The sequence below is a fragment of the Amblyomma mixtum genome, chromosome 4, assembly GCF_055824585.1.
Source record: "Amblyomma mixtum isolate Tamu chromosome 4, ASM5582458v1, whole genome shotgun sequence".
Taxonomy (NCBI): domain Eukaryota; kingdom Metazoa; phylum Arthropoda; class Arachnida; order Ixodida; family Ixodidae; genus Amblyomma; species Amblyomma mixtum.
In genome coordinates, this window is record NC_143015.1 from 68,608,972 (window position 1) to 68,624,058 (window position 15,087).

Consider the following 15,087-nt stretch of genomic DNA (forward strand, 5'->3'; position numbering starts at 1 on the left):
TCCAACGCCCTGGACGCGACAGAAGACCACTTGGTGTGGGACGAAGATGAAGAGGGTGAAGCTGAGGAAGCCGACGAAGCAGCGACCAGCGATAGCGATGGCAATGTCGACGTGGACTCCGCGGACTCTGAGTGATGGTGATGTTGCGGGCGGCCAGCCTTCGCAAATAAAGTGTTTCTGCAGCTAGTGTTTGTCGTCTCTGTGGTTTTATTACAAACGTAAGTCCTGCTTGCAATTGAAGTTTTGGTTAAATTTACAATAGCTGGCTTGAGAACCCCGGTTCACAGCCTATTTACATTTGCTTTCAGCACTCCAAAGCATTGTTCAAAAATTTTCCCCGCGTAATTATCGCACCCCCTAACTTCGCACCGATTTTCTGCGAAAAAAAGTGCGAGGATTATGCGAGTAAATACGGTAGTACCGAGAATCCGTACAAACTACTGCAAACGAAGTTTGGTTTGTTGTGGTTTATTGGGGTTTAACGTCCCAAAGCGACTCAGGCTATAAGAACGTCGATGTGAAGGGCTCGGGGAATTTCGACCACATGGGGTTCTTTAACACGCACTGACATCGTACACTACACGGGCCCCTGGAATTTCGGCTTTATCGAAACTCGGCCGCCGCGGCCGGAATCGAATCCGCGTTTTTCGGGTCAGCAGCCGAGCGCCGCAACCATTCAGCCACCGCGGCGGGGCAAACAATGTTTGATTTATCAGGTACCAACATGGGTACCAACAATTCTTAGTGTGTTTAGCCTTAAGATTGAATTTATCATCTCGTTTAATGGTTTTCCGAAAAATCAAGAAGAATTTGTGAGAAAACTGACCCTCTAAACATGAAAACCTATTTAGGTTGTCTCGTTTTTTGGCATACATTTGTCATTTTTAATTTTTACTGCATATCATGTTACTTTTTTAAATTACTACGCTTTCTGTCACTGGTAAATATTCAATGTTTGCATGGTTTATGTGTTCCGTGCAGTGCCTGTGCTCCTCTTTTGTATAATTATTGTGTAACTTGTGTTCTGTTGACGGCTTCTTTAATGTATGCAGTGCTTCTTCACTTGCATTTTTGTTACTTATTGCATTGAATTTATATATATATATATATATATATATATATATATATATATATATATATATATATATATATATATATATATATATATATATATATATATATATATATAGACAAGTGAAAGGGAATTAGGGGCTAGTTATACATTTTTAAGAGAAGACAAGGAGCCACAAAAACCAAGGAACACAGGGGATTTTATTTATATTTATTAATTTTATGGTGTTGATCAATGAAGATTTTTACTCACTATCCTTCTTCCCTTCCTTGGTTAATGTGCTGGTTGGCTTCTCTTAAAAATTATATACATATATATGTTATATCTCCTGTGCATTATACACCACGACTACACTTTCTAACACAGTGCTTCTCCATCTCGTTTTGCGTGCCCAATGTCACCAATTCTTTCTATTTTGTGGCCGTAATGTTGTCATGTTTGTATGTTTTTGGTATGTGCGGTGCCCTGCTTTATGTGCCGGGACCTGGTCAGGCCAATTGGCCTATTGCCTCGGCTTCCTTTTTCTGTTGAAAATTAATAAAATAAACTTCAAATCAAATCAACGCGTCACATACGCAGTGAATTTGAAACAAAAACAGGCACTACAACCAGTAAAAATACGTTTGATGTTTTGGCGCCTAGCGCGGGAGCTTTGTTCACAGTGCTTTGTGCCGCTGAATCCAGGAGAACTCGTTAAGGCAAAGATGTTCCAGGCGGTGTTCCCTTATCTGGGCGCCGAACCGTCAGAGAGCTTTTTTTACTGGTTGACTGCTGTGGTTATGTTTAAAATGTAAAACCCTCCCAGCAAGATGGGATTCCCTCTGACTCTCAACTTCATGAGTCGTAAAAATAGGATAATTACATCATTTTTCTCTAGGCAATCAAAGCAGCCATTACGCACAAGCATCCCGTACGTTGGTCGCTTTCATAAATGTGCTTGCCGAGAGAGGAGGAGGTAAATGTTATTGCAGAAGAGGTTTTAGGCGCAGGTTGGGTGGTGTTCTCCCCGCGGTGGGGCGGCCCCTTCTCTCCGCCACTGCTCTCCTCCACTGCTCCACACTGGAGTCCCAAAGGGCTCTAGTAAAGCGGGCGCGAGACGGGGCCTCGTCGTGCGGTGTCCCGGACTAAGGATACCGACCATGTAGCGGGGTCTTCTGATCCCCAAACTCTCTTTGAGTAACAAAAAAAAAAGTTTTTCACCACGGCCGCTCCGCCGTATAATCCTTGTTTGTTTCAAAATCCCGCGCACGACCCCATTCAAGAATTCCAGTTTCTGGTTTATCAGCGCTTCTCCTAGATGGCAGCAGGCGCCTGCTAAGTCCAAGCGTGTTGCCGGTTTGAAAGGCAACAGCGGCACATCACTGCCGACATGGCCTTGGCGCCTTTGATAACTGGCAGGGTGTAGCTGTTTGTGACTCAGGCAGCCATGGAGGCGGCGCATCCCTGTCCTGAAAGTTTGGGTAAGAGATGTTAACCTTTCTTTTCAAGCCGACTCCGCACCCGGGTCCCTGTGCTTAGTTTCCTTGCAGTAAGGTAGCCAACTGCCGAAGCTTTCCATGCCGATATCAGATACGTAACACACTGCATAAGGAACAGGGAGACACTTTTGGAGCTATTTCGCGACGCCAATGTGCGAGAATTTCACGAAGTACTGGAGTCTATGCTCTGCTAAAGGCACCGGGCGTCAGCGTGATGATCCCGTGCAAGGAGCATCATACGAAGAAGGAGATAAACCAGGCGCGCGTCCGTATAGTTTCGTCGTGACCACGGTGTAGGAAGCATTTCAGGCGAAACAACGCGCCGCTGCTGCCACACAGTGAGACGGGGGGAAAACTGCTCCCCGCTTCTCTCGCTTGCCACCAGGTGGAAGTACCGCCGAGGAGGCGCAGCGCTTGACTCGGTTAGTACTTTATGTGAACAAAACGTGCCTGTTTTCGCTTGCCTTTACGTGTGTGTTTGACTTTTCTTGTCATGATTTTACTTTTCTGGTAGTGGTTTGGCTTGGAAGGATAGTCTACTCATGCGTGTTGTCACGTCGTTGGCCTGAAGGCTCCCGAAATGGGAAAAAATGCGTTGTGCCCCAGTGCCACTCTGGGTACCGACATGTCTTTTTTGAAAAGGTGTCGCCGTTTGCGGCTCCGATGGAAGATCGCCTGAAGGTGTGGCGTCAGGAAATTCCACGCAAGGACTCCGCTCTACAGCCAACAGACTACGTCTATGAGAAATATTTTGAGCCTAAGCATGTAGAGAGCTAAAACTAGGGATGCAGTCTATATAGGGCAAGTACTGGTTAACGCGCCTCGAAGAGCGGCCTTCGAGAAATATGCAGTACCAACGATATTCCCCGGTTGCCCCAGGTACATGTCGAAAGTGGGGAGAAAAATAAAAGAACGAGTCAGCCGCCAACCACCAGCAGCTGCTAAAAAGCGCCGTGTGACGCCAAACTTCAGCCATTGTTTCTTCTGTACATGTAGATAAATATTTCCTTATGAAATATAATATTGTTTCAACTGCATTATTTTGTACTGTGAGTAACCTTTCTGTTACCTCACTTTGTGTAGTACTGTGCAGTGTCCTCTTTTTCTGGCCGCATGCTTTTGTATTGTAATCTTTAAATCGATCCCGGCCCCGGCGGCCAAATTTCGAAAAAGGCGAAATTCTAGAGGTCCGTGTACTGTGCGACGTCAGTGCACAGAACCCCAAGTGGACGAAATTTCCGGAGCCCTTCACTACGGCGTCCTTGATAGCGTGAGTCGCTTTGGGACCTGAAACCCCATGAGACCAATAATAATGCTTTTTTCTTTTGTTTATCGTCAATGTTACTTAGCATTTGTAACACTGGTTATAGTGCCATGAATTTCGTAGGGTGTACAGGCATAGACAATCCCATTTATTTCGCCTCTTTTCGTATTAAGCACACGTACACGAACTTAGATACAAATAAATTTCAAGTTTAGTTCATCTTTGTAAACTATTTTGAGCATCCATGTGGTTGAGGCCTACTGTTGCTGGGAACAACACAATTGTTCTCTTAAAGGGAATCCAAATGAGCTCGTTATAGCAAATCTGTAATACAGTATCCCCCCCCCCCCCTTTCTGGCCCCTTATCGAAAAAATTTGCTGCGGTTGAACTACTGCTTAACCTGTTTAGAGAGCGAAATGTGGGGCGTATCGGACAAATATACCCGGCTTGGCGTCTGTAACGATGACTGCTGTTCCGGGCACTGGACAGGCTGCGCACCCACTCTGGCAGGTGGCAGTTAATGTTTGATAGCCTAGTTCGCTCACCCACTGAACGCTGCGGCCTATTGCGGCAGTGCCGAGTGTCTGCCACAACGTTGTTTGCGCTAACGCATGCAACCCACATCTCTCTCTTACCACCACACGTAAGTACGTCGAAGCGCGATTCAGGCATCTACTGATTCAGGAAGCCGCGCAGGTAGCACCGAACAATAGAATAGTGCTATGAAAATGTTATGTGAGTTGCAGTGATGTTAAATGTTGCATTGTAACTTTAAATGAACATTAAAAATTTAGATATTACGTTATAAGTTATATAGGAAACGTTACTTTCACGTTCTTAGCAAACATTGTTTTAATATAATCTTCTTAACTTTAATGTTAGAACGCAACTATGAAACAACATTGCAAATATATTACGAGCACAGATTTCCAGAGCTTTTCTCACTGTTCGTAGAGAAAAGATATTTTTCTACTAACAGTACCTTGTAACCACCACATGTCCTAGTGCTCGCAATGATTTCATGAAGATCCTCATTATTTTGTCACAGAAATTTAGTTATTACCCATTCGCCACTATCACTCATGGGACATCCCGCAGTAGTGAGTTCATAAGCTCAACGGCATGATATCCGTTCGGAGGTGAGTGAATACGAGTTGCCTGTTGTGCTGTAGTGTAGTCGAGAAGGTGTCCCTCTTGTTGCTGGTTTTTGCAAAGCGTTGTAAGTTGTGTGCCGTGACCCCTGGCAGGCCTTGTGACCCTTGTGCGGGGCTGCTTCACGATTTTCGAGGAATTTCCATTTATGTTGTTTACATGTTGCATGAACGTTCGGGCAAGGTTATTATAACATTTGTATGTAACATTACAAAGACGTTAGAAGAAAAGGACATTAAGTACACTGAAAACACATTTGAGCGTAACAAAAATGAAACATTATCGCAATGTTTTGGTGCTGGCTGGCAGTTATGCGCACTTCCTTAAAATCATCAGAGTCAAAAACGTTGTGAACGCCAACGCTAATGATCATAAGGAATGTCGACGGCCTATGGCTTAAGTGACATTGTCAATGCCAACGCATGCAGCGCACATTTTACTACCGCTAACTACGTAGCTTAAAGTACGACTGAGCTGTGCACTATCCCAGAGGGACAGTTTTGTGCCATTGCTTTGATTTCGAAACTCGCGCTGTTTTGTTCGATAGCGCAGCAACAACTCAGGAGACAAACACAAGCGGTTGTGTTTGCCCCCTGAGTTCTTGCCGCGCTATGGAACATAACGCATACCCACTAACCCGAACCATCACCCGCTGTTCATCGGTTTCGTAGCTTATAGCGCAACCAAGGTGTGAACTGTCCCAGGGGGCCAGTTATGCACCTTTTCTTTGCTTTATCTCGAGGTCAAATGAAGGTGAAATCTCCAGACACGGCGACCTTGCCGTTACCTAGCATAGTGAAGCTTTTGCTTCAGAATATGGCACCCTGTATTTCTCGCAGGTAAAGCGACCGGTCCCACAAGTCCGGCAGATGGAACATTGCCACGTGACCTGGCGGCGTGTTCGCCAAATGCAGCCGGTACAGCCAGCGATGACAGCGCCGCCCACCGGCAGGTAGCAGCTACATTAAGGCTGGTTATAAATATTCATTCAGAACGACAGCTTGACATCGCTGCTATGGCGCAGTGGATTAGAGGCTCGTTTTGCGTATGGAAGGTCGGCCGTTCGACTCCGCTCTCTGTACTGTAGTTTTATTGTTTTTTTTAATTTCATTTTTTTCAATTATTTCCCTTTTAGGTCGCAAATCATGATGCTTAGTGGCATATAATGCCGTTTAAGAAGATTTATTATCCCTTTTAGGTAAGGCGCAGTGACAATCTTCAGTCACCGTGATCAATTCACCGTGGTTTCAAGCCTTGTGGCTGTACAGGCTGCAGTTGGCGAATACGCGACCTGGCGGAGACTACCGCTGTTTCGTTCGCCGAGCTGAGGTGTGCCCGAGGTCCGTTCAGCGAAAAGCCCCTGGACCTCCGTCTTCCTTGCACAGCGTCCAAGCACAGAACGTGCCACATCGTCGACCACCTAGCTCTCTTGAATGAGTTCCTCTTCGATGCTGGCTTCGAGCTGCGTGAAATATCCGGCTCGCGCGGGCAGTTGTCGCTTTCAAGCTTTATACCTGCGTCTTCCAGCTTTGAGCCCATGGGAACCCTCCTTATACCGGCTACCTGTATTCACTGGCTCCTAACGACCCACCGCTGCATCGCTAGTTTCGATGTCACCAAAAATCTCGCGAGTACCCAGGAAGCACTTCTGTGCAGTGCGCTTCGGCAAAACCCTTCCAACAGGACTTTGAATATATACGTTCATCCTGGGCGCCACCAGCAGCTGTGCACTACCATAGCGAACCTCAGAGACTTGGAGGAACTTAATTACGGGGCATGTTTCGGGGGGCGTACGCCGGAGCTTGTGCATACTTTGTCGACTCTTGTGAGGTCGACGATGTCGCTGACTCGTCTGAAGATCCCGTTCTTATTCATGTCCCCTGCGTCTCCAGACTGCTTTTTGAGAGCGCTAGAAGCAAATTCTTCCTTGAGTGAGCTGTCATTCTCCTGCAGTGTCATCTCAGACGCCTCGCCAGAATGCCGTCAGGAATTTGCAGACTTTCTCAAGTATAACTGCAGTCTCACGACATTGACTGTCCTTGGGGGTGAGAACTCGAAGTCAGAACATTGCTTCACACTTCTTCTGGACGCTTTGCGATGCAACAAGACCCTGACGAGTGTTACACTCGAGAATTTCATTCTAGGCCAAACAGGCGCTGACATGTTACCTAGAGTTGCTGCGGAAAATAATGTTCTACGCACATTAGATTTGCATTCTATACTTGCAGACAGAGCGACTTACTCTAAAGAAGCGCTCTTAGACTGCTGGGCTGCGGCATTCATGGAGAATGAGGCACTAGAAGAACCTGCGCTGCCTCTAGACATCTGGCGCCCTGACCACTGGGCGGTCTTTTTTCGGCTGCTTTCCGCAAAGAACAACGTAAAGAAAGTAGTTATTGCCGTGGGGTATTGTGAACTGCCTAAATTCAGGGAAGTATACGAAAGCCTTTCTCTGAGTGGCGCCGTGAAGAGAGTATCTTTTACACCATACCGCTTTGATAGTGGTGTGGGTATGGCCGACTGTGAAACTCTTTCCAAGCTTGGCTTGCGCACTGAAGGCTCCATAGACATCGTGCCAAATATGGATCCAATGCATCAGCTTACCTCATTTAACAGAGTTAAAGCCTTGCACTTGTCCATAAAGCCTGATGACTTCAATTCAAGCGTTTCGACGGCAATTGGTGACTTCATCAAAGGTACAGCTGTGCTGAAAGAACTTCGCATTACTTGGCTTTCTCATGGAGGCTCGCGCTTCAGATATCAAGGAAATTGGAGAGTTATATTCGAGTCGTTGTCTCGAAACACGAGCATAGTAGACCTCGACATGGACATAAGTAACCTCACCAACGAAGGCGCCGAATGCCTCGCGGACGCCGTCAAGCACAGCAAGAGCGTCCGAAGGGTAGACTTTTATCTCTACAGTGCGACAACTGCCTTTGTTCGCCGTTTTTCCCATGGTGTTCAGGACAACTACGCAATCATTAAAGCCAGGATAGCGTACATGCGCCCAGATAGGAGTGTGGACAGTGACTGTTTCAAGATCCTGGACACGGCGCGTCGAAACTCTGGCCTGGTGACTCGAACTTCCCAGTTTCTGTCGGCTGCCCGCTGTGACAGGTATGTTTTCGAGGATTCATGTACACCGTCATTCCTGCAAGCATGCATTTCTTAAATTTACAGAGTGTAAAGCACATGGACCCAGCCTCAAGATATCGCGTGACGCTTTTTACGTCATTGTAAGGAGCTCGTCGGATCACTTCGCTGTGACGCTGTGAGGTCACACTGGAGTCTAGGCAGTATATACTGGCGTTCTGTTATATGGAGGTGCCGTTATACTGTGTGTTGCAACTGTTTATCTCTGTATGAGTCAGGAGACCAGTAATAACTCATGACTGTGACCATAAGTGACATCAGCATGCTAAAAGGAGCGGCAACAAGACACGTCCTATACACGCCACTCATGAGACAATAAATGCTTCCGCATTAAATACGCACTTTCAACTGCTAGGTCAGCTTAAGGCTCAGTCCCATGCCAGAGTTTGCGGGGATATAGTGACCGCAGCTGGCGAAGGACAGGGATATTTGCAGAGACCGGGGAGATACCTTTGCCCTGCAGTGCGCATAGTCAAGGTGATGGTGGTAATGATGACGACCATGCCATACCAAACTTGTAAGAATGTTCTAGAACACTCTCGAAGGCGCTGGGTTCAGCTAGCGTGTCTCACCTCACGACCATGATGCTCCTCTGGCTCAGACCTTCTCAAAGCGACGTACTGAGGAGCGGTCGAGATGGTTCCAGCCATCTCGAGAAGTCGGGCAGGGAGACGCAGCTTGACGGAGCTGCGGTGCCTTTCCCTTACTCGACGCCTCCGCCTGCTTCAAAAAATTTCGTGCTGGGTTATTTAAGCGCGTGTCACGTGATCTTGAGTGGTTCTTGTCCGGCTTCGTCGAAGTTGACAAGCCTCAGCTGTCCAGAAGACGCGAAGAGCAAGCTTTGAGCTCTAGTGCTACTGCGTCACATTTAGTATCTGAGTGAATGGCTTCTGTTTCATGAATGCGCAAATAATCTCAGGGAGTTGTTTCTGAACAATGGGCGATGCAACCAGTGCAGGAGCTTCGTTTGCCGCTGCTGCTAAACGGGCTACCCGAGCAAAGGCTCAGTACCGCCTACGCTGTGGTGCTGTGGTAGTAAGCATGGGCGACCTTTCATGAAACGTGCCCAAGGGGTTATTTATGAAATTACCCTGTTGTACGGTTGTTCCTATATAGGACAAACAGGGCGCTGCGCTAATGAGCGAATAAGGGAACATGAACGAAACGTAGAACAAAATAAAGAGGGCTCATATTTGCCGAAACCTATCAGATCCTGCCCTTCACGCTCTTGTGAGCCATGCTTCTCGTCAGCACCAATATCAAAGTCAGAGAACTGATTAAAGTGTTCGATATCAGTAAGAAAGGCAGTTCGTGTGTCAGTGAAACATCTGTTGCTCTGTATCAGGCGGAAAAAAGTGTTTGAGCGCTAGTTATCACATTTATGCGTAATTTCGTTCCTTGCGCATGCGCTCGCTAAGTGTATATATGCATCTGGGTTCTGCAAAAAAATAAACTAGTTGTGAGTGACGCTCTGTCCCGTTCTCTTGTCTTGTGTGTGTGTGGTTTTTTGGCGCCTTTACTTATAACATCCTGAACTGCGCGCCGCTGGAGCAGAAGCTAAGCGCCGTAGCCGGAGACGCGAGTCTCACCAGGAGGGCGAGTGAGTGTTTGTACGAAGAGAGCGGTGCGCCCTGTACACGGAGGACGTTTCGAGCCGTCGTTCAACACATGCCGTAGTTCTAGCTTCGAAGGAGCGCGCGCAGAATGAAAGCACGTCACGAGCCGCGCTCACATTTCGAATTAGGAAGTATTAATCGTCGGTGAATTTTTGCACTGCTTTCAGCAGAAGCGCTTTCATACCTTTGCTCTAAACATATTAATATTCCTCAAAAATTCTACTTTTCCGCGGTGGTCCAAAGTTTCGGTATCGCGAAATTGCAGAAAGAACGTTTTCCACCCCTTGTGGTGTACGATTTTTTTTTTTTTCCAGAAGGCTTAAGCGTTTCTTGCAAAACTGTGCTCGGCCAGTTTGTGTCGACACACTTGCCCATCACATATCCGAATCTAATTGAATTCGAAAATGGTTCATGAGGCCTTGGGCGTCTTTTCATGAACACATATTATACCTGGTGTTCCAGCTAACTTTACCTAAAGTTTACAAAACATACCACGGCGCCCTACTTCGACCCACCTGCATACTTGTTTGTCTATTTTGTATAATACAAAATTTTTAAATATTTATCGACACTTCAGCTCCGCTTTAAGTGTAATTAAGGAAATATTATTAGGATAACTTCACCGGCCCTCTTCGTATATCGCTGCGAAGACACGCGCGCTGTTCTTTGGGGCCCAGGTTAAGCACGAGAAACCGAAAGAAGAGAAAGCGCACTTTATAGCGCTCGCGCGTCACCGGTTGGGCACCGGCGTACATCAGATGGCAGGGATTTTGCAGTGGCTGCCGCACGGCGACGCTACTAGGCCACGTCAAGCAAAGAGGATAGGAAATGCCAACATGTAACTTCGCTACTTGCTGAATTACTACCTCCGCAACTGGAACCTCTCTAATTACATGCAAACTCGTTAGCATAGAGTCGTAAGTCGCCACTTTGCATGAAAGACCACTGGGCACATAAATAAACCACCGCTTGTACCGAAGGCGTACAAGGGGGTCGCAATGCCCAGGAGTAGCATATCAGACTAGCATTCTCGGAAGTTTGTCTAAGAGGAAATAATTTTCTTGCATTTGGGAAATGGGACGATGTGCTGTTCTTAATACATGTAATGTTCTCTTAATTACCGCAGATCCGCGCATAACGACGCGTGTGACGTGAGTTTCGCCGCACGGCGACGGACGACGTTGTTTCGGCTGAACAGGACGCATAACACTACCGGCTTAAGAATAAAGTGACGAATTACTTCTGCAGCTAATGCATTCCCGCAGAAAAATTATGTGCCAAGTTGTCGACTGCTTGATAAAAAAAACTGTTTCATCAGTTTTTATATTGATATATGCTTTAAATTATCTTTGCCTCCCTTTATAACAGAGATTGCCAAGTATAAGAACCTGACAAGCCGCCTCAGTCTCGCGCCAGCAGTTTTGAAACGTGGAACTCGTGAACGCAGCAGCGCTCATTAACGTGGAGCCTAGTGGTCAACTTCGGCGTAACGCCTACGAGTTGGCCGCGTTCAGCGCAGAAAACAGCGGACACGCTTCTTGGCGATAGCGTATGCGGATCGAAACACTCAGCAGGGTTGTTAAGAGTACGACGGCGTTTTGCGCCTGTCGTCAGCCGTCTTTGCCTCCCGACACCATGCTTGGCAACTGAAGTTACCGATTGCCTTTCGGCCTCATTAACACCCCTGTGAAACTTATCTGATTGCATGCCCTCCAATGCACTACTGCAGCGCCGGAAGTGTGCTAAGGTACGGCCCTTCACAGCGGATTTGTTGTAGAGTTCACGCAGCAGTTCCTTTAGACGCATTTTGTTTGTCCAACGTAACCTTACGGCTGGATGGTAAAAAGCAATATAAGTCCCTTGTCGTGCATGACTATCGTCGTATAGACCACGTACAGCTTGGTTTATTAGGGTGTAACGTCCCAAAGCTTCTAAGGCTATGAAAGACGCCGTAGTGAAGGGCTCCGGAAATTTCGACCACCTGGGGTTCTTTAACGTGCACTGACATCGCACAGTACACGGCCTCTATAATTTCGCCTTCATCAAAATTCGGCCGCCGCGGCCGGGATCGAACCCACGTCTTTCGGGACAGCAGCCGAGCACCATAGTCACTGAGCCACCGCGGCGGGGTGACCACGTACTGCGCCTACCTATCAACTGATCGGTATAAGTTTCGGCGTTCATTATAGTTACCTTTCGACATCTTTTGTTCTTGTCTAGTTTACACATTCTACATTGCGCCCGGTTCACTTTCGAGCCACATGTGTCTCTATCTAGAATCAGTAGTTAGAATGTATAATACTAGCGGATTTATTTTCTAGATGCTGGCTACGCTCGCCTGTTTTGCATTTTTAATCAGTTGTTGATAATTTACTAACTGTAGGCGAGTTTTACTACCTCTGCCGCCCCTACCCTACACCCGAAGTTTATGCAGCCATTAGCTTGTTCATATTGGTAATGTAAAATAAGGCTAATACAACTGCCTCTACAGGCAGGCGTGAACTAAATCAACAGTTTCTCTTTTCAACTATGCACAGGCGCTGTGCTGCCGCAGTGGAGGTTGTCTCAAGCCATCCTGCGCTCATCGCGGAGCTCGCTGAGGTGATGTCCATCGGTGAGACTGACATTGCCGTCATGCTGCGAGACACAGTGAGGAGTCTGCAAGACATGCACGTATTCATGCGATATGCTGGCGTCATACGAAAGCAGGTCGTGTGCCACCCATGCAACGACGGCCGGAAGCAGTTGGACGACCTCAACGAGGACTGCTGGAGAGGGATCCGTCGCTTCCTCAACTTCGAAGATATGAGGGACGATCCGTCGTGCGCCTATTGACACTCCGGTGCTCGAAAATTTCTAAACCATTGATCACGGCTCATTTCCTAAAGGCGAACTTGCTTTTCCTGTGTTTTTTCGCTTCTAGAAACGCTCCAGTTATCAGACGGTGCGGTCGAAGAAGACTAGTTATGGTTACCGCCTGATATCTCACCGCCTGATTTTATTATAGAACTGTTTTGATTTATTGTGCCAAGAGGTGCCAGCATGTGTAACGTATGTATGTATGTATGTATGTATGCATGTATGCATGCATGTGTGTGTATGTATGTATGTATGTATGTATGTATGTATGTATGTATGTATGTATGTATGTATGCATGTATGCATGTATGCATGTATGCATGTATGCATGTATGCATGTGTGTGTGTGTGTGTGCGTGTGCGTGTGCGTGTGTGTGTGTGCGTGTGTGTGCGTGCGTGTGCGTGTGTGTGTGTGTGTGTGTGTGTAGGTGCCACCATGTATAGTGGATGGGATGTCGGAGGGAACGTATTTCCTTGTACTTCGAATGTGTGTTGATATAAATACTTTTCCACAATCAGTTCGATTATATTTCGTCTTGTAAGCCCGCAGAAATGTTGTACTCCTTCTGGATGGCTGCTGTGGTGATTCCATGCTTTTCCGGCTCCCTTCCTGTCGGCGGTTCTTTACTCATCAGGTGAGGCAGACCCTAGACAATGAATCTGAACTTGCTGGGAGTGCAGTTAAATTTTTTGCGCGATATTGGTCAACAGGGCTAGACACAGGGACGGAACAGAAATCGACAGAACAAAACACCAGTAAGCCCGACAGATTTTCTTTTTCATGTACAAATTTCTCTGTCCCATGGTAAAGGCAGCGTATAATTATAGACTTATAGCATAGCGCGCACTGCTTCTGCTTGCTGAGTAACCCGTATGGGCAGTGCGCGCACTGATTTGCTCCGGCACTGTAGGCGATCGCGCAGGAGGTGCTCTCAAGCTATCTGAGTGGTTAAGCGGCAGCTTTGTGCGCCGTTAGTGCGCATGAGCAGATTGGTTTGAGGACGCCAGATGGCACAACATGCCGGCCTGCTACACGCACTCCTGCTGCACCAGGACCAATCAGCGGACGCGCATTGGCGGCGCGCGGTATGCGGTAAACAGGAACAGTGCGCGCTATCCTAAAAGTCGCTATTAAGCCATAATGCATACCGCGCGCGTTAAGGGCTTTACGGGGAAGGCCACACGCTATCCCGGTTGCCATTTGCACCCCCGCGACAATGACTCATGGAGGTCTTCCTTCCTTCCTGTCTTCCGGGGAAGTGGAGATACTCGCTCTCCGCCTCTCGGCACGGGGCAGTATAGCGGAGGCTGTCTGGTCTGATGTCGGAGAGTCATGCACACGCACGGACCTCTCTTTCGCCCAACCCCGGACAAAAGCTCACCGGTGATAAGTTCACTGCTCTGCTTTGTCGTCCCGCGCAAAAATACGCAGTTTCGTGCGGTTCTCTACGTTATGTCTTTACATTTCTATGACTGTGTTTATGTTAAGAACTTGTTGGCATGTTCTGCGTAGCATGCATTTTAAATAATGCGCATGGGCTTCCATCCCATGCGTCCCAACTGTCACAACTCATGGCTGTCAACCACATACCTACTTTAGAGTCACGAAGATCTATAGCACGACTTAAATTTCTTTTCACGATGTATCATAAGTCACTGAAATTCAACGGACGGCCGTACATTCAACCATACCTGCCACGCGCATCAAGACACCGTCACGCTCACAATTTGCTGCCTTTCCACGCACGCACTTATTTATTTAAAAATTCCTTTTTTCCTCGTACAGTTAATCAGTGGAACGATCTGCCGGCTGAAATTTTTTCCACTGACAATTTTGACCAGGCGCTACTTATGTATTTTGTAACGTAATATTCTTTCTGTGCCATTTTGCCGTCTTTTCATTCAGTTGTGTTTTTTATGTGTTTTTTCTGCGCAGTAGCGCATGCAAGTGCATTTTTTTCTGATTATGCGAAGGTCGTTATTGTGCAAAATTGAAATGCGAACTTGTTAATTTTTGTTCACTTTTTGCTGCTCCCCCCCATGTCAAACACAAGAGCATAACTTATCACTTGATGTTAATGAAATGAAAATGTTGTACACATGCCCACCTGCTTGGTCTCCTTGAGACCGCAGTACTTGTAAATATATAAATATAAATAAATAAATACTGTAACAACATCTTATTGAGGTTTCACTGACCTCTTAAGAGCCACACCTACTGGCAATAATTAACATGTGAAGCGGACAGTGCTTTGTAAACTAATAATTTTACCGAGGATAAACAGCCGTAGCGATTTCTGTTAATGAATCCTACTCTATGACTTTCTTTTTTTTTTCGCCGATAGCATCCTGGTTTTCGGATCGGAAAGACGCCACGGTAGCTCAGAGATTATGGCACTGGGCTTGTGACTCAAAAACGCGGGTCGATCCCAGCCGTGGGTCGCATATCGAGGTAGGCGAAATGCTTGAGGCCCGTGTACTGTGCCATCAGA

The 15,087-nt window shown here is 46.9% G+C and overlaps 1 protein-coding gene across 1 annotated transcript; it reads left to right on the forward strand.

Moving 5' to 3' along the window:
- The first annotated feature begins 2,498 nt into the window (after positions 1–2,498).
- LOC149346779 (uncharacterized) lies at positions 2,499–14,774 on the forward strand. The gene is made up of 3 exons (XM_089541421.1): positions 2,499–2,532; positions 6,236–8,084; positions 12,274–14,774. Exons 1-3 carry the CDS (start codon positions 2,499–2,501, stop codon positions 12,569–12,571), a joined length of 2,181 nt encoding a protein of 726 aa, XP_089397547.1. The 3' UTR covers positions 12,572–14,774.
- The last annotated feature ends 313 nt before the right edge of the window (positions 14,775–15,087 follow it).